Genomic DNA, 20935 nt, shown 5'->3' with positions numbered 1-20935 from the left:
TTTTTTGCGGTACGCGGGCCTCTCACCGTTGTGGCCTCTCCCGTTGCGGAGCACAGGTTCCGGATGCGCAGGCTCAGCGGCCATGGCTCACGGGCCCAGCCGCTCCGCGGCATGTGGGATCTTCCCGGACCGGGGCACGAACCTGTGTCCCCTGCATCGGCAGGCGGACTCTCAACCACTGCGCCACCAGGGAAGCCCCCATTCTACTTTTTTACTGCCTTTTCCCTCTTACCCAAACCAGATATTTCTCGTGCACTGCAGTTAGCAGACAGCAATAAGTAGGTGTTGAATGAGTATTTTTAAATGACTAAATATTCAAACAGATGATCACAGATCAAGCTGACAAAGAGAGGGAGTTCATTAAATCCCGCCCACAACCACTGTGAAGTAGGACCTTGTCATTATTGTAGGTTTTATTTTCACCTCTGCCTGGCAAGTTAGGAAACATAGTCTCAGTGAGATTAAGTAACTTGCCCAAGGTCACCCACAGGCAAAATGCTGAAGCTGGAATTCGAACCCATGCAGCCTGGCTCCAGGCTCTGGAGGGAGAGCCTAGGACCAGGAAACCCACAACCAGGAAATGGGGTTGTGGGGAGCCTGGGCCTGGTTGGTGCTCAGCAAGCAGGATCTATGATCAGGTTTGCTCTGCATGCGGGGTGGGATGTGGCTGTTTCTCCCCACCCTGGGATGCTAGGGACCTTGCCCAATTTCTCCCAGGCCTGCTGACCAGGTAAGGGCTGGGCGTCAGTAGGGAAGCAGGAGGGAGGGAGGGAGAGACAGAGAGAGAGAGAGAGAGAGAGAGAGAGAGAGGAGAGACAGGAGTGCAGCTCTTATTTTCCACATTCCAGGAACTGAAGCAGTGAGAAGGGGGTGCGTGTGCCCTGCCCCCAGCATCCTGCTCAGGAAGGGGCTGGAGGGGCTATGAGGAGAGCCCGAGGGGTCCTCCCAGAGTGCTAGCCAGCAGGGTAGCCATGAGGAGAAGGACTATGACGGTGGGGGGGCGCCCCAGGAGGGACGGTGCCCGAGGCACTGGTGAAGGCAGAGGTGCCCCACACAGCAGGAGCCCTGAAGGTCGATGTTTGTCCACGGGCTGGTGGTGCCCCGGGTGGTGCAGGAGGGCCGGTGGCAGGTTCTGATGTACACAGGGACTGAGAAATTGCCTGGGAGGGGGGCAGTGAGGAGGGTCAGAACCGAAGGAGGCACCTGCACCTGAACCTCCACCTCAGAGATCACAGCCATGACTGGGTCCTCAGACTTACTTCCAGTCCCCTCCTTAGACCAGAGCCATGCCTCCTCCCTCAGTCCAGGACCATGCCTCCTTCTTTAGACCAGGGCCGTGTCTCCCTGTCAGCCTTGCCCTGCCTCCACACCCCTTGCCCAGGCCCTCACACCCTCCCAGCCTCTCACCAAAGGTCATGCTGCCATTGCCCTGGAAGCAGATGCTTTGGTCCTGGTGACGCTGGACCCGCCGGAACTTCTCCGGGGTGCAGTCCTCCGGGTGGATCCCCACTCAGGAGTAGCACTTGGCGCCGCTGAGCGTCGGCGGGTTGGGCGCTGGCAAGAGAGCGTGGACGCACACTCAGGTAACGGTCCTCGGTACGGTCGTGCGGGTTGTGCATTGCGCCAGGGCTCCCGTCTGGCCCGACTTGGGCGGTGGAACCCCAGCGCGCCGGGAGGAGGAGCCCAATGGAGACCACACCCCTCCCCGCCCCGTACAGTCCCGCCCCACACCCAGCCCCGCCCCTCGCATACCTCGGCTCAGGTTGGCGAGGGAGTCGTGGGTCTGGAAGTTCGCGTTGCAAGGTCGGTCCCGCAGCCGCGCACCACCGAATAGTTAGGCGGCAGCGCCTTGTCATTCCACTGCATCTGGCCCGTAGCCGGGCCTGTCCAGCAGCCCTTCTGTACCATGGTCATTGAGGCGCGGTACCCTGGGAGCGAGGGGATGGGGACTGGAGCGCTGCCTCCCCCGCAGCCCTTCTCCTCCTCTCCCACGCCCCCTCCTCTCCACCTCTCTCCCTCTAGTCTCAAGTCTCTTGCTCCTCTGTCTTCTCGCTTCTCACTCAACCTGGCTTCTCCCTCCAGCCCTGCCCTTCTCTTTCGTCCCTCGCTCCCTGTCAAACTCTGCTTCCTTCTACACCGCCTCCCCCTCTCCTCTCATCACCAACACTTTCCTCCTCCTCCTTTTCTCTCCTTCCCCTCTTCCGCTTTTCTGCCCCTCTCCCACCTCTTCCTGGCCCCCCACTGTCTCCTCCTCCCACCTCCTGCCCCCCCATTCCCTCCTTCTTTCTCTCCCTTCTCCTCCAACCTCCACCTCCACATCTCTATCCTGACCTTCCCTCCCCTCTTCTTCCCAACCCCTTGTCTCCTCCTCCCCCCCCCTTCCCCCCCCCCCCCCCCCCCCCGTCTAATCCTTGTCCCCCGCTCCCGCCCTTTTTTTATGTTTCCTGCCCCTCACCAGTGTTCAGGGATAAGACAGCCTCGGAGCATCGGAGGAGACAGGAGACATTGAGGAATTTCATGCCACTGAGGTCAAAGGGCCCGAAGTAGATGTGTTGAAAGCTGTAGCATTGCAGGGCTTGGGACCCTGGGGAGAGGAGCGGGGTTGGAGTGAGAGGAACAGGCCAAGGATGAGCCTGTGCAAGGAATCAGGCTCCACCCTGCATATGACAGCCACATGGGCCAGGCTCTTCTGCTCTGAGGGGAGACAGGCCTTGCTGCCTTGAAAGAAGCAGGGGCTGCTGCTGTGGCTGGTCATGACTGTGTCTACCTCTTGGCACAGCAGTGGCATCTGCACCTGCCAGTCCAGGTTTTTTTCCCCAGGCTCTTCCAAATCTCCATCCTCCTCCAGGAAGCCCTCCAAGATTTTGATAAAGGAGGAAGTGATTCACTCCTGTTCTGCCTATCCCTTTCCCAGCTATACTCATGATATCCAGTAGCACTAAAAGGTCACTGATGGAAAACAAACACTCCAGTATAGGCACTGGGATGTACAATCTCATGCTACAAATGCACACAGAGCCAGCCCCTAGCAATACAGATAGACACACGCACAGAACACTTAAACACTGACGTAAACACAAAATAACAAAATTGACACAGGCTCATGCAGATCTCACAAATATACACAGAGTATCCTGAATGCATTCACACTGAGTTCTACATTTACAAGCAAAATGAGTACCACCCAGACAGACCCTCCAATAGAAACCCCCAAAACCAAGGCACAGGATCTCACACATGCAAAATCACACTCACGGACAGAAAACTGTGTGGATATGGAAATAATCGCAACACGCAGACCCAGGAACACAGGAAGTCATACCCAGAGAGAGACAAATACAGACCCAAGGATCACAGACGTACAAATAAAATGAGACCCTGAAATTAGGCGAAGTTAGAGATAGACAAAAAAGAGGCCTACAAAAACAAACAATTTAAAATCATATTCAGATGCAAGATACATAGAGATACACAGAGAGACAGATACACATCAAAATACCCAAACACACATACACAGAGAGAAATACAGGCCCACCAGTCATAGAGATGCACAAACACAAAGAGAAACAGAGATGCAAAATTATACACACATCTCTTTTAAAAAGAAAGTGAGGCCCAGAGATAAACAGACCCATAAAAACATTTGTTCAAACACCCAGACATCAAAACCTGGTACAGATAAACACACACAAGCACAGAGACCCACAGGACACCCTGACACATGGACACACAGAGAAATCGAACTCTCTTCCGTGGATGAGCGTGTGCACGCGCGTGTGCAAACACACACACACACAAAGTTGTTATATGCAGGCATAACCTCCTTCCCACCTCTCAAATTCCCTGCCTTTGTAGCCACTTCAGTCCTGATATGACTGTGTCCCTGTCCTCATCCAAACTAGGGGAAGGGGTTGCCTGAGGATGAGGCCAAGGTTTCCTGCCAGTTCTGGAAAGAGTCCCCATGGCTGCCCAGAGGTACCTTTGAATGGGGACATGGGCAAAGAGGATGAGAAAGGCTGGAGTAGTGGAACAGAGACACTGGAGGAAATGAGTGATATGGAAAGAACAGAGGAGGGGAAGAGAACTGGAGAGGATACAGTCTCCAGGCCTCTCCCATCCAAGACCCAGGAGTCCGGGCCCCCAGCCTCTTCTCCCTCAGACCCAGGAATCAGGGCCCCTAGTTCGCTCCTCCCTGAGTCCCTGGAATCTGCCCCCCACTCTCTGCTCCCTCAGACCCAGGAGAGTCCAGCTATCTCCCACCCAACTGCCCTTTTACCACTGGACTCAAAAGTCTGAATACCTGTGAGACAGAGGACAGCCCCAAAGAGGCACGGCAGGATGGCTCTGGGGCCTCGCATTGCCAAGTTGTGGACCTGAGTGGAGACACCGAGGACAGCTTCTGCTCTGATTTCTGCGTGGCTGGTTCTCCCAGCAAAGCCCCAGCCCGGCAGGCATTCCTCCACCCCCGCCCTCCCTTGCTTGGGCTGGTTTCCTCCTAGAAAATCATGATGGGGCCTGGACTCCTGGATCTGAGGGAGGAGGGAGCTAGGGGCCTGTAACCCTTAACTTTGGGGGGATTTGTGTTTTGCAGGCTCTCGTTCTACCCTGTTCCCCAACACTGTGTTCTAGTCTGAGGTTGGCACTCACGGCCTCTTGATTTCTCTTCTCTTTCTCTATCCCAACACGTACCATCTATATGGGCCCACGTCTCCAGACCCAGAGACACAAACATCACCTCCTCCTTGAAGACTTCTCTGACCTGCCACGCCCCCCTACAATCATCCACCCACCTTCAGCCTCAAATACCTCCGTCTCCCAGCCTTGGTCACCCTGGGTTGGGCTAGTGTCTGTCACTGCATTGGGCTGTGAACTCCTCAGAGGTCTCAGGGGATGTTTGTGATGTTGTAGGAATGAGTGAATCGAGGAACTTATAAACAAACTGACAGGGAGATAGAGACTCCCAGAGAGGCAGTTACACATGGGATGCAAAAAGACAGACACATCCGGTGTGGACAGACACAAATGTAGACACACAGACAAACACAGACTTGATGAACAGGACATGCCCACAGAAGGTGTTTAATACATTTTTTATTAGACTTTTAAATGAATGAATTTTAAAACATCGGAGGAGATAGAGACACAGGCAGACAACAGGAGGGATACACTGTCCCCTGAGGATTCAGCCAAACCCATGTGGACACTCAGACACCAGGCAGATGGGGACTTCCAGATGGATGCTACCGAGGGTAGTGGGAGCTGATGCCAAGTTGGCATCTCCTGATCTGCCTTGCTTCTTGCGCTTGGAGGCACTGCCTGCTGGGATCACACCTACTCACCGTGCCATGCAGGGTGGGTACCAGGCATGTGCAGAGACCTAGGTTCACGAACCCGCAGATGAATGGGCAGAGGGGACACAATAGCGGTGACCAGGACAGCCTTAATGGTCTCCTGAGCTTGACTAAACTCTACACAGACTTCTTCCTGACTTTAGGCCCCCAATCTCCCTTTCCTTAGAGCATTTACTTTAGAAAACTTGTCATTGCCGATTCCTTCTCTGTCCCTTTGAAATGTAGGTAAATTTTCTCCCAGCCTCTTGCTAGTTTTACAGCCCAGGAATGTCTTTCTCAGGGGACCTGGGAGCCACCCCTCCAAAATGTCATCATCAAGGAAGATAGCACCCCTGACCCTCAGGCTCTGTGGGAGGGTAGGAGCCGAACTTGAATAAGTGGCAGTTAGCAAACACAGATGCCTAATTACAGAGAGTTTACATTTGTAAACTCAGGAGTAAGTCAGGGTGCTGGACCATCCCATGCACCAACCTCCCCTCTGTCTCTGGCATTTTCCCACTAGCTCATCCAGCTGAAAACCCCTCCCACCTTTTGTTTCAGTGGAGTTGAGTTCAGTCTCTCTCTCTTATTGCCATAGTCTTGAAAAAAGTCTCCCGTGCCTGTTTAACTTTGTTCGGTGCGATTTTTGTTTGACAGCAAACACCCAGGAACTGTGGATACTCACTAGGGTTCTGGACTCACCCTCGTTTTGCCAAAACCCTGCTCCTCCCAACAGGCCTCACTTCCCTGAACCTGTTTTGTATCCAAAGTATTCTTCCTGTTTCTCCTGTTCCTGCCTCTCTGTCAGGGGCTGGCCCTTCAGGGAGAGGGTGGAGCTAAGGACCCCTGGGGATTAGAGACTGGCCAGGAAAGGAGGCTGGGTTTTCTGAGGCCCCAGTGGAAGGTGGGGGCATTGGAGGTATTCACAGTTTCAGAGACTGAGGCTTGAAGAGTTGGCTGACCAGCCCATTTAGTGTGTGAGCCTGTGTGTGAGCATGTGTGTGTGTGTGTGAGCGTGACTGTGCGAGCGTGCGGCTGTGCCCGTGTGATTTGAACTCTGGTAGCCTTCAGGTACCTTTGGAGGCTGTGAGGTATCAGGTGGGAAGCTCCCCACTGCAGGAGGCTGTCGATGAAAAACAAATCAATGGTCGATCTAAGAAACAAATGGAAAATTTTATTCGAGCCAACCTGAGGATTATAACCTGGGAGACAGTCTTTCAGAAAGCTCTGAGGACTGTTCTGCCCGTTAGAGGTCAAAGCACAGTTATATAAGCTTTTGAGGCAAAGAGTTATCCAACAAATGATGTATTGACAGTTTATACAATCCAGATCTGTATGTACAAAGCAAGTAGTGGGTTACTGTGATCCCTTACAAGATTAAGAAGGAACATTATCTCCTAAGGAAGTCTGTTCAATGCAGATGTACAATACACACTAAAGGGAAAGGCAGAGGCCCAAACTGGTAGAAAATAATTTTATGTTTAAATTTTTCTTGTCTTGCCATAAAATATAAATTTTATTTCATCCAGGTAATCCAATGGAGACCCAGTGATCTAGGTCTAGAGATTTTGGCAGGGCTCTTGCATCCAGCCACAGAGCATGAACTCCAAGCTCCCTATGAACCCAGGAATTCTTTTTTTTTTTTTGTAATCACGTTTTAGTAATTAAGCTTTGTAATTAAGTGATTAATTATTTGAGAGATTGGAGAAAATGGAGGATGCTCTGTGGTAGCCATTAAAGAGCTATTTTTAAAACTTTTTACTGTAGAAATTTTCAAACACACACAAGCATACAGAGAATAGCATACCCACTACCCAGTCTCAACAGTTTTTAACATATCTACTAATCCTATGTTATTCTTACCCCCTTTGGTGCTCTTAAGGGTATTGAATTGGATGCCTTCATTATTTTCTCAAAATATTAATTTTCCTTAAAACAACATTTAAAAGTTGGTGATTTTCAAAGTGTAACTTTGGCTTATGTTCTAAGATGCAATCTTCAGGAACGTAACGTACAATTTCTAAAAGGGTGTTTAACCACTACCTCGAGTTGAATTCTTAGTCCTATGATGTCACCAAATCGACATATTTACATATTGAATAGTTTCAAATTTATTTGCGATACATGTATTTTCAATATATTCCAACATTTATTAGATGCTGAAGAGTAGCTGTAGAGTGCTTGAATGATATCTTAAAATTCAGTGGTATAGAAATTTTTGCTGCATTATTCACTATCCAGTTTAAAGGATGGGCAGCACAAGGATTTGCTCCTTCAAGAAGAGAGAAAGGAGGCAGATCGGGGGTGTTACCTAGAGTCTCTGCCCAGCCCCAACCACCTACAGGAGCATCGTGTGGATGTCCTCAACTGCCCGGTGTTTGAGCGTCTACATGGGTCAGTCCAATTGTTACCAAGTCCAAGCTCGTACTGCTTGCCGCAGGACAGACCAATAAATGGAGAGAAAAGTTGCTGGGGCCAGGAATAGCGACTTTTTTCAGAAAGCCAGCATACTGAGTAGAAGGTGGACTAGTGTCCTAAAGAACCATCTTGCCCAGGGTTGGATGCTAGTTTCTTTTATAGAACAAAGAGGGGGAGGTGAGGAGGTAAAGTGAAAAAGGTGATAAGGTGTTGCAAATAGTTCCTGGTTCTTCTTTCCTGCAGCCATTCACAGGTCAGGGCCTGGTCAGGATGTTTCCTGTGAGCTTAAACAAAGGTATTTTAGCTTAACACTCAGACATGGGAGGCAGGGTTCCAGGAGATGGGCCATTATGTATACTTTAAGCTACAGGCGACATCCCTTTAGTGATTACTTTGAAGAAAAGCAATAGAACACAAAGGTTAAAGGAAAAGAAACACATCCAATATGGAGTCAGATTTGTTCTTCCCTATTACAGAATGCCTTGGAAATTTTTCAAGGATCTTTTGTTGTATTCTGTAAGCTTCCATGCACTCTTCCGTTTCCATGCACATTTACAAATACCTGGCCTCTTAAATAATTTTCCCCCCAGATTTGGTTTGTTTAAGCAGTTTACTAAATGTGTGCATCACCTGTCTTAGTATATATCATCTACTGGACAAAATTCCCGAAAGTGCCCACATGTAAGAATCAGTGCAGTCTGGGACTCTGTCCATCCAGCAATAATTGTTTTCTTTTTAATTAATAATTTAAATTTAATTTATTTTTGGCTGTGTTGGGTGTTCGTTGCTGCATGTGGGTTTTCTCTAGTTGCGGTGAGCGGGGGCTACTATTCATCGTGGTGCGTGGGCTTCTCACTGTGGTGGCTTCTCTTGTTGCGGAGCACAGACTCTAGGCATGAGAGCTTCAGTAGTTGTGGCTTGTGGGCTCTAGAGCACAGGCTCAGTAGTTGTGGCACGTGGGCTTAGTTGCTTTGCAGCATGTGGGATCCTCCCGGACCAGGGATAGAACCTGTGTCCCCTGCATTGGCAGGTGGATTTTAAACCACTGTGCCACCAGGGAAGTCCCTGTGTAGTTTCTAATATATGTTCATAACAAACTATTAAATATTCTCTTTTTTGAGGAACAAAGATCTAAATTAGAGGCAAGAGGTAAATATTTTGAATCAACTTAATATAAGCAATGCTTAGTTGATTAGCTTTGAAATAAAAGATGATATGAAATGGTAGAGAATCATAATATCATGAAAATAAAGAGTAATTTTCCTAAATTTTATTGTGAGAAATTTCAGGTGCAAAAGTATTGAAAATTAGTTCAAATATGATGCATATACCTATCATCTAGATCAAAAGTACAGTTGACCCTTGAACAACATGGATTTGAACTGTGCAGGTCCACTTATACTTGGATTTTTTTCAAAATTTATTGGAAAAAAATTTTGGAGATTTGCAACAGTTTGAAAAAACTAACAGATGAACCATGTAGCCTAGAAATATTGAAAAAAAGTTAAAGTTAGGTATGCCATGAATGCATAAATATATGTAGATACTAGTCTATCCTTACATAGGCATAAGGTGAGTGATATTATAAAATCAATAATGTTAGTTTTCTCACTGTTTTATAACTTTGCTTTCAAAGAATTACAGTATTGTACAGTATGCCTCTCTCTCTTATAACTGGGGAAACTGTGTATCAGCCTATCATCATAGGTGTTTTTTTTTCTAAAGCAACAATGTTCTCAATACTGTATTATGAATATGACTGTAATACTGTATGCCATAAAAATTTTATAATGATTCATTCATTAGTATATAGGCTAGGCTACCATAAAGCAATTGTATCAATTACTCTAGGCTACCATAAAGCAATATTGCTGCTTCTTTGTGATCAATGCATGATAATGTTATACCTGCAAATAAGTATGAATTGCTTTTTCACATTTTTATTTTTGATGCCTAGTGTTAGTAATACATATAACATCTACAGTGCTTTGTATCATATAAGATAATATTGATGTAGGTACTGACAGACCATTCATCTTGTAAACTGACAAGTAAACTTATGGTACCAATAAATAGAGTACAATACTGTATCTTCTCTTCCTTATGATTTTCTTAATAACATTTTCTTTTCTCCAGCGTACTTTATTGTAAGAATACAGTATAATACATATAACATACAAATTGCCTGTTAATTGAATGTTTGTTATTGGTAAGGCATCTGGTCCACAGTAGGTTATTAGTAGTTAAGTTTGGGGGGAGTCAAAAGTTATACATGGATTTTCGACTGTGTGTGGGGTTGGCATCCCAACCCCTGCATCGTTCAAGGGTCAACTATATTAACATTTGCTTATTCTATGTTTCTGCATCAGTTAGCTTCTGCTGCGTAACAAACAACAAACAAAAAGGGTTAACGACAAGCCCTTTATTTATCTCCTGATCCTCTGTGTCTCCTGGGTTGTTCTTCTGGTATGGGCTGACTTGACCAATCTCTGTTGGGCTCTCTTATGTTTCTATGGTCAGCTGATGGGCTGGATGATCTAGGATGGTCTCACTCACAAGACTGGTAGTCGGCCTCAGTTCTCCTCCATATGGCCTCTCATCTTCCAGCAGGCTAGACTGGACATTTTTCACATGGAAATGACATGTTTCCAAAGGGCAGAGAGAAAGGGCAACCTCCAATAAGGAAGTGCTTTTCATGCCTCTGCTCAAGTTATGTTTGCTAATGTCACTGGCCAGCAAGTCACAGGCTTGCCCAGAATCAGTGTGGAAGGGCATTAACCGTGTGGATAGAAGGAGGGGAATAACTTGTGGTTACTTTTGTTCTATTTAACTATCACTATTGAAGCAATAAAAGCAAATGGAAGGTATCATTTTGCTTCACTTATAAATATAAATCATGTAGTAAGCAAAGGATGTTTCCCTAATGTGACTCTCCTCTTCCCTTTCGGCAGGCTATTTTTTTAAAAATTGAAGTAGAGGGCTTCCCTGGTGGCGCAGTGGTTAAGAGTCCGCCTGCCGATGCAGGGGACGCGGGTTCGTGCCCCGGTCCGGGAAGATCCCACATGCCGCGGAGCAGCTAGGCCTGTGAGCCATGGCCGCTGAGCCTGCGCGTCCGGAGCCTGTGCTCCGCAACGGGAGAGGCCACAACAGTGAGAGGCCCGCGTACCACCAAAAAAAAAAAAAAAAAAAAAAAAAAAAAAAATTGAAGTAGAGTTGATTTACAATGTTGTGTTAGTTTCAGGTATACATTAAAGTGATTCAAATATATATATTCTTTTACGGATTCTTTTCCATTATAGGTTATTACAAGATACTGAATATAGTTCCCCATGCTATACAGTAAGTCCTTGCTGTCTATCTATTTTATGCATGGTAGTGTATATCTGTTAATCCCAATCTCCTAATTTATCCCTCCCTCCCCCTGCCTTTTCCCTTTTGGTAACCATAAGTTTGTGTTCTATGTGAGTCTATTTCTGTTTTGTAAATAAGTTCATTTGCACCATTTTTTAGATTCCACATATAAGTGATGTCATATGATATTTGTCTTCCTCTGACTTATTTCATTTAGTATGATAATCTCTAGGTCCATCCATATTGCTACAAATGGCATTATTTCATTCTTTTTTTTATGACTGAGTAATATTGCCTTGTATATATACCACATCTTCTTTATCCATCTTATCTGTTGATGGACACTTAGGTTCTTCAGGCTATTTTTAAAGGGCTAAATGATTTGAAACTTGGTCATTCATCTCCCATTCACACAATAACTGCAACAATAATGAAGAACAAAGGAAGACCCACAGGGCCAACTAAGAGAAATATTTACAAACATGAACTTTTACCCACAAAGAAGTTACAGGTTTGAGCCACAGCATCTATTAAAACCCTTTGGAGAATCTATTTTATTTGTGTGATCAAGATAAAAGCACAACCAGATGGGCCTAGGTGGCTTGAGGCAAGAGGTGCCCAGTGCCGGCATGAGGTCAGGCACTGGGTTGTGCCCATGTGGAATTGGCCAGAGTTCATGCAGGGATGATTGCCGCATCAGTGAATCAAGAGAAACAATTTTCCCAAGGCCCCAGGCACAGCTGAGGCTGAGAGGATATGAATGAGATAGCACGTAAGACGTGTCTGAACCCTTCCCTAATTAAATTCTTCTACACAATTATCTGTGCCTAGTTATGATTAGAGTTTAGAGCCTAAACTACTGATACTATATCATTAATGCTTAATTGCCTATTAAAAGTTTCTATTTCTTCTTCTTATTCTTTTTTAAAATCTTTATTTATTTGGCTGCACCAGGTCTTAGTTGTGGCATGCATGAGGGATCTAGTTCCTTGACCAGGGATCGAACCTGGCCCCCTGCATTGGGAGCGCGGAGTCTTAGCCGCTGGACCACCAGGGAAATCCCTCTATTTCTTCTTGTCAATTCTTTAAGTTGTATCTTTCTAGGAAATTGGTTATGTCATCTATTTTGTTGTTGTTGTTGTTGGCCATGCTGTGCAGCTTGAGGGATCTTAGTTCCCGATCAGGGATGGAACCCTGACTCCTAGCAGTGAGAGTGCTGAGTCCTAACCACTGGACCACCAGGGAATTCCCATCTGTTTTCAAATTTATTCTAATTAAAAAGTCTTCTATTTTTGTGTAGTCTTTTCCCTTCTTAATATTATTTATTTGTGCCTTTTCTCTGTTTTATTAATTAATCACCTCAGAAGTGCATCACTTCAAATACTCACTTTAAATAAGCAGTGGTTGGTGTTTAGCCTCTCTGTTGCATCAGTGTTTTCTACTTCATTAATTTATGCTTATAATTTGCTTTGACCCATTTTCTGTTATTCATTCTGTTATTCTTTGTTTTCTAACTTCCCAAGATAGACAAAGCCTATAATTTTCATCCTTTTTAGTTTCCTCTTCCTTTGAACTTATGTAATAAGTACCCAATAGAGTTCATATCTTTATCTGTACCCAATAAACTTCATACCTTAATTTCTTGGCATTCTATTTATGTTGTTTGCTGTTTTTGCTACTGTAATACATGGTGGCTTGTTTCCTTATGTTAACTTTGGGTTTATCTGTAAAAACTCTTCAATGCATAAATGGAAGTTACAATCCTCCAGAGAATTTCCTTGATGATTTCTCCAAGCACCCTGGTATTCCAAGCCCAGGATCAATCTTATACTCATTTCTCAGCCTGAGTTTCCCAGAACATGCTGGCAGTATAAATCAAGGTACTAACAAAATATTAAAAGAGGTAGACAGCAACTTACAAAAAAAATCTTATGTCATGCCCTAGTTGGTTTCTTCCAAAAATGTAAGGTTGGTTTAACATTTTAAAAAATCTATGTATTCTACCATGTACCAAAAACATGTATTCTACCGTGTTATCAAAATAAAGAGGAAAAATTTTACGGTCATATTTGTAGACACAGAAAAGACATTTGATAAATAATCAACAGAAATTCATAATAATAATGAAAACTCATAGCAAACTAATAATTGAAATGAACTTATTTCTTTGGATTGAGTGTGTGTTTTTTTAAAAAGAAGGAGAAAACATCACACTAAAGAACCCACTCGGGCTTCCCTGGTGGCGCAGTGGTTGAGAGTCCGCCTGCCGATGCAGGGGACACGGGTTCGTGCCCCGGTCCGGGAAGATCCCACATGCCGCGGAGCGGCTAGGCCCGTGAGCCATGGCCGCTAAGCCTGCCCGTCCGGAGCCTGTGCTCCGCAACGGGAGAGGCCACAATAGTGAGAGGCCCGCGTACCGCAAAAAAAAAAAAAGAACCCACTCAAAAAAACAACCCACGCAACAAACATACACAATGCCTGTCACACATAGTGACAGAAATATATGCTGACGCACACGCATAGATGGTCATACATACACACGTATCACACAATCACTGATACACCCCAGACCTGTCACAACCACACAACACATTCATACCCTCGCCCTGTCATGATACACACAAAAACACACTTCCACCACAGTCACAGATTCATCCTGATCCTGTCATACACAAACTGCAATCTCTCTCCTCTCTGGTGCACACACACGTATAGTCTGTCACACGGCCGCGGAGAAACACTCCGACTCCGTCATGGTCACCAGATAAACGCACACAACGTATTTTACATGCAGTCACAGAGACATACACTGGCCATTTCGTGTGCACAGATGCCCACTTACACACACACACACACACACACACCATTCCGTCTGTCACAGGATATCTCAGGCCCGTCATGTGAACAATCATGCAAATGCAATATCACCTTTCACACAGCGTGACGTATCCTTGGCTCTACCACGCGCAGTGTTCACACACAACCCCTACACCACGTCTGTCCCTCACCGTCACTGAAGCACACTCCAGCGCTGTCGCATACTTGACTCTCCATCACACGCAGCCTGGAGACACCCTCACCTGTTTTGACGACCCCTCCCCTCTTGTCTGTCACACCATCACCTCCGTCACAGCTCGCGTTTACCTGGAGCGTTTGCCTCCGTCCATTCCCACTGCCGGCTACTAGGATCGGAGTTCTCAAAGCCCTCCCCTCCACGCCCCGCAATGATTTCTCTTTACACTGAACCTGCTCACACGCGCAGCCCAAGAACCACGAGGAAGCTCTAGGTGGACTTCCGAGACCCACGGTCATTGGGGCCCAGTGGCCTGTGGGAAATGTAGTCCAGAGCCGGAAAAGCAGGAGACATCGGAAACCCAAGGGCCCGGGGGCGTCTTCGCCCCGGAGGTTTCTGGGAGTTGTAGTCGGTGCTCGCAGTGCGCAAGCGCCGGCTCGCGCCTGCCGTGTGTGAGTGACGTCTTGGGCGTGGGATTCTAGGGTGAGTCCCCAGCGGTAGTACTTACCTGACCACGTTTGTGCCTGAACATGTTTGAGCTCCGGAAGGCCCAGTGTAGGCTGATGGTCCCTGAGGTGCGCCAGCTCCTGGACCCGCACTGGGGACACAGCAGGTGGGGTGTGTGTGAGTGTGTGTGTGGCTCTGTGTTACTGTGACAGTCGTGGGACAGACTGAATGGCTGTAGATGGATGTAGCAGTGTTCCGGAGCCGGTCCCTACGGTTAGATTCTCAGAAAAATTGAGACGTGTTAACACAACCATTACAGTAGTCCCCCAGTATCTGCTGGTGTTTGCTTCCAGGACTCACTGTGGATAGTGCTGAGGATGCCGGAGTCCCTTTTATAAAATGCCATAGTACTTGCTTGTGACCTGTGCATATCCTTCTCTATATATTAAGTCATCTGTAGATTACTTGTATTAGGTATTACGTACCTAATACCTAATACTATGTAAATAGTTGCTGTCATGAAGCAAATTCAAGTTTTGCCTTTTGGAACTTTTTGGGATTTTTTAAAAAAATATTTTTGATTAACGGTTGAATCCACGGATGCTGAACCCATGATATGGAGGGCTGATTGTATTTAAAAGTTACAATAAAGGCATTTAGAAAACTAAGGTAATAAATACCCAACACATCACTTCCTAACTATTATCTATGCTATTGAGATTATGTCAATTGTGTCTGTAGGGCGGAAATAATTATATTGTGGTGTATCACTGTACATCTCTTCCCAACTCCACCTTCAGTGATACCACATTGGCAGCTAGAAACTGGCGGTGACAGGACTGTTTACACCATGGGAATTGGCAGTTACTACAAATGAGGGCCTGATTTATTGTTTTGTTGATCTGGGGATGGGGAAGCTTCCCAAAGTCCTACCTCCTCGTCCTGCAGTGTGCCTCCAGCACCGTCTTTTGGTTAAGCTTATCATTGTGAGCTGAGGCAATTAATTGATAATGGAAACTTATGACTTACCATGTTTTCACTTAACAAATATCAAAAACAAATGTTGATGGTATACAGTATTGTTGAGAATGTGGGGGAATGAGAACGCTCATAGGTAGCTGTTAGTAATGACTACAGTCTTTTTACAGTTGAGTTGGGTAGTATCTATCACAATGTCTGAAAGCAAACCCTTAATCAACCAGCATTTTTACATATAAGATTCTAGCTTACAAAAATGCTGACTTGAAAGAAAAAGATGTGGATACAGTAATGCTTACTGAAGCCGTGTCTGTAATACTGAAGAACTGAAATTAACCTCAATGTTTATCCTTTGAGGAATTGTTAGTCTATGCTGAACAACATGGTAGCTACTTGTGGCTATTTACAATCATTACAATTAAATAAAATTTTTAATATGTAGTTCCTTAGTCAAACTAGTCACATTTCAAATGCTTGTTAGCCAGTGTGACTAGTGGACAGTTAGATAATAATTCAACATTAAAAAGGAGTTAAATCTCTATACCTGATATAAAATGAAGTAGAGGAATTGTGTTCAAGTGAAAAGGGGAAATAGCAGAACAATATGTATAGCGTGATCCCATTTCTTTACAAAATAGATGATCTTGGGGCTTCCCTGGTGGCACAGTGGTTAAGAAACTGGCTGCCAATACAGGGGACACGGGTTCAAGCCCTGGTCTGGGAAGATCCCACATGCCATAGAGCAACTAAGCACGTGCGCCACAACTACTGAGCCTGCACTCTAGAGCCCGCGAGCCACAACTACTGAGCCTGTGTACCACAACTACTGAAGTCTGTGTGCCAGAGCCTGTGCTCCGCAACAAGAGAATCCACCACGATGAGAAGCCTGCGCACCGCAATGAAGAGCAGCCCCCGCTCGCTGCAACTAGAGAAAGCCCGTGTGCAGCAACGAAGACCCACTGCAGCCAAGAATAAATAAATAAATTTATTCAAAAAACAACAAAAAACAAAAAAAACATACACACACACCAAAAAAACCAAAAAACAATACTGAGTGAAGCAGGCACATTGTGTTAAAATTATCATCTGTTTGTCAATCATATACATTAAACTTTCTGTCCCAATTCAATTTTTAAAAATATAACTATTGCCATTCAGGCATTTTTTTTTTTGGATATTTACAAATAATTATCGAGTCAAACCTCTCAGTATTTTAGTGTTTTTACCTTTGGTGTTATGCTTAGAAAATCCATGCCTATATCAGAATTTAAGTATATATTTACCTGATTTTCACTGAGTCATTTAATTATTCCATGCATTGTAAATGTGTGTGTGCACACGTGTGTATATATATATATAAAATAAAATTGGTATATAATTACTCCCACACACATACTGTTAGTCCATTTACTTAACTCTGTCTATTGAATAACCCATCTTTCTCCTACTATATTAAATAATGTACTTCCCAGATATTAGTTTTCCATTATATTTGGGCCTTTCACTTAACGGTTTACTTTGATCCTTTGATAGATCTATTAATTTGTTAACCTCTTCAGCTCTATTTTGGTTGCTTTTTGTATGGTATATCTTTTTCTGTCCTCTTAATTTCAACCTATTTGTGTCTTCTTTGCAGCAGTGTTGAATGATAAAGAAGTAGACTGGCCTTTCTGCCTGGTTCCTGGGAGGGAGACTCCAAATCCTTGGAATTTCCTGAGTAATAAGGATGTCTTTGTTATTCATAAGCCCCTTAGATCACACTGGAGTTTATTCTAATAAGGTGATTCACAGGTAACCCCTCAGTAGCTTCAGAATAGGGGCTGGTCATGCTGGAAAGACCAACTGTGTGATTACAGGGTTGGGGATTTGAACCATGTGATATCGGTTCTACCTTGGCGGGGGTGGGGAGGCTACAGATCAAATTCAATCACATGGCCAATAATTAAAGCTAATACAACTCAACAACAACAACAAAAAAACCCTAAACAATCCAACTTAAAAATGGGCAGAGGAGCTGAATAGACATTTTTCCAAAGAAGACATACAGATGGCCAACAGGCACATGAAAAGATGTTCAACATCACTAATTATTAGGGAAATGCAAATGAAAACCACAGTGAGACATCATCTCACATGTGTTAGAAAGGCTATTATCAAAAAGACAAGAAATAACAAGTGTTGGAGAAAAGGGAACCCTCCTACACTGTTGGTGGGAATGTAAATTGGTGCAGCCACTTTGGAAAAAAGGATGGGAGATTCCTCAAAAAATTAAGAATAGAGCTACCATATGATCCAGCTATTCCACTTCTGGGTATTTGTCCAAAGAACATAAAAACACTAATTGAAGATGATATATGCACCCCTATGTTCATCTTAGTATTATTATTAATAGCCAGGATATGGAAACAACCTAAGTGCCCATCAACAGATGAATGGATAAAGAACATGTGGGAGATAACACACACAAACACACAGGAATATTATTCAGCCATAAAAGGTGAAATCCTGCCATTTGCAACAACATGGATGGACCTTGAGGGTATTATGCTAAATGAAATAAATCAGAGAAAAACAAATAATATATGGTTTCGCTCATATGTGAGATATAGAAAAAGAAACAAAAAACAAACGAACAAACCAAATCAAACCAAATGTTTAGATATAGAGAATAGAGTGGTGGTTGCCAGAGGGGAAGGAATAGGGGGTGGGTGCGGGAAGGTGAAATGGTTACAGGGAGTGTGTGGCTTCACCACACTGACTCCATTTTGTCAACTCCATCTCAGGCCCACAATCCTACCCTCTCCCTTTTCTGAGTGACTGAACTTTAGCCTACTCACAAGGAATGCACCCAAGCCAGATAAGTTCCCTATCAGTTTTTACCCTTGCCTTCATCTGATACGAAAACTGGAAGAATGCCTTTGCTGGTGCAGATGGTCAATGGTCAAGAGACCCCCAGAGACAGGAAAAATCCCCAGTTCTTGTCAGTGTGGGTATGCTTCTTACTTGGTAGTCAGATTCTATTTTTAGCTTCGGCCCCTTTCAACTCCCCTGTGCCCTTTTCGATGACATGGAGTGCAGCTGCGAATGCTTCTGGATCATCCATCCAGCGGATCTTTCCCGCCTGTATGTAAGTTACCCATAATAAACTTCATAATTGCACTTTATGGAGTGGCCTGCTTCATATTTCAGCCTCAAAGTTCCTTCTCAGTTCAGAGGATATTACTCGATATCTTGGCTTCTCAACAGGGGGTCAACTGTAGAGTCAGGGATGGAAGCTAAATTTTTGGTGGTAGGCATGCCTTAGTGTATACAGAAGTAGAAATATAATGTTGTACACATGAAACATATAATGTTATAAACCAATGTTACCTCGATTTAAAAAAGAAAGAAAGAAAGGAAATAATGGCCCCAAACTTCCCAAATCTGGGAAAATGTATGCCATCCAGATTCAAGAAGCCATATAGGGGCTTCCCTGGTGGGGCAGTGGTTAAGAATCTGCCTGCCAATGCAGGCGACATGGGTTTGAGCCCTGGTCTGGGAGGATCCCACATGCTGCAGAGCAACTAAGCCCCTGCGCCACAACTACTGAAGCCCGCATGCCTAGAGCCCTGCTCCACAACAAGAGAAACCATTGCAATGAGAAGTCTGCACACTGCAATGAAGACCCAACACAGCCAAAAATAAATAAATAAATTTATATTAAAAAGTGAAGTCATATAGAGTCAAAATAGGATGAATCCAAAGTAATCCACAGTGAGACACATTGTAATCAAATTGTCAAAAGTCAAAGACAAAGAGAGAATTTTGAAAGCAACAAGAGAAAAGCAATTCATCATGTACAAGGGGACCCCTATAAGACTCTCAGCAGATTTCTCAGCAGATGTCTTGCAGGCCAGAGGGAGTGGGATAATATGCTGAGGGAGTTCATCACCACTAGACCTGCCTTACAAGAAATGCTAAAGGGGACTTCCCTGGTGGCGCAGTGGTTCAGAGTCTGCCTGCCAATGCAGGGGACACGTGTTCGAGCCCTGGTCTGGGAAGATCCCACATGCCGCGGAGCAACTAAGCCCGTGCACCACAGCTACTGAGCCTGCGCGACTGGAGCCTGTGCTCTGCAACAAGAGAAGGCCGCGACAGTGAGAGGCCCGCGCACCGCGATGAAGAGTGGCCCCCGCTCTCCGCAACTAGAGAAAGCCCTCGCACAGAAACGAAGACCCAACACAGCCAAAAATAAATAAATAAATAAATAGATAAATTAAAAAAAAAAAAAAAAAAAAAAGAAATGCTAAAGGAAGTTCTTCAAGTGGAAATGATGCCAAACAGCAACATGAAAGAATATGAAAGGAAAAGGCTCACTGGAAAAGGTAAATGTATAGACAAATACAGAATTCTGTGATATTATAATGGTGGTGCATAAATCACATTTAGTTCTGAATAGAGATTAAAATACAGAAGTAAAAATAATAACTACAAAAATATGTTAGTAGATACACAATATGAAGACATAATTTGTGACATCAATAACATAAAATATGTGTGAGGGGAGAAATAAAAGTGTTGAGCATTTGTATATGATGTTATCAGTTAATACAGCTTGTTTTAAGATGTTTTGTTTAAGTCCCATGTTAACCACAAAGAAAATGCCTATAGAAGGTACACAAAAGAAAATGAGAAAGGAATCAAAGCACGTCACCACACACATACACAGAAAAGAAAATCAATGAAACAGAAAGGAAGACAGCAAGGGAAAAGAGTGACAAAAAAGCTATAAGACAAACAGAAAACAATTAACAAATGACAATAGTAAGTCCTTCCCTGTTAATTATTACTTTAGATGTAAATGGATTAAACTTCTCCATCGAAAGAGAGAATGGCTGAAGGAATGAAAAAAGAAACAAAATCCAGCTATATTTTGTCTACAAGAGACTCACTTCAGATTTAAAGACACACAGAGGCTGAAAGTGAAAGTGTGGAAATAGACATACCATGCAAATTGTAAATGAAAGCAAGGGTGGCCATACTTATATTATACAAAATAGACTTTGTCAAAAGTTCAAGCAAGGCATAAAAATACCAAGTGAAAACACCTGAAAGTTTACTACCTTGTTATAATGATTCTTAGTATTTCTTAGTATCTTCTAACACATACACATGTAAATAACAGAGATGTATGTATTTTACACTTTTAACAGGCATTTTTTTTCACATCACTTACCTGTAAGTTTCTCCTCTGCACATACCTTCACAAGCTCCCACACTCCCCTTGTGTAGAGTATTGTTTAAAATCTGGCATATATATCCCATAACTTTCTTCATCTTCATACAGTCATACATACCCAAATACACATGGTTGCCTTCAATTTCTATATAAAAAACTTTAAAATTTCATCACAGATAA

General features: G+C 44.4%; 1 protein-coding gene across 1 annotated transcript; it reads right to left on the bottom strand.

Moving 5' to 3' along the window:
• Window positions 1–919: 919 nt before the first annotated feature.
• Window positions 920–2584, bottom strand: LYPD5 (LY6/PLAUR domain containing 5). Its single transcript, XM_032614238.1, is given in 7 exon segments — window positions 920–1006; window positions 1008–1038; window positions 1040–1160; window positions 1408–1554; window positions 1753–1803; window positions 1806–1928; window positions 2456–2584. Coding segments are annotated over 7 exon segments (624 nt in total). The 5' UTR covers window positions 2520–2584.
• Between the last annotated feature and the right edge of the window lie 18351 nt (window positions 2585–20935).

The sequence above is a fragment of the Phocoena sinus genome, chromosome 19 (assembly GCF_008692025.1).
Source record: "Phocoena sinus isolate mPhoSin1 chromosome 19, mPhoSin1.pri, whole genome shotgun sequence".
Taxonomy (NCBI): Eukaryota; Metazoa; Chordata; class Mammalia; order Artiodactyla; family Phocoenidae; genus Phocoena; species Phocoena sinus.
This window is presented reverse-complemented; position numbering and strand designations above follow the sequence as displayed.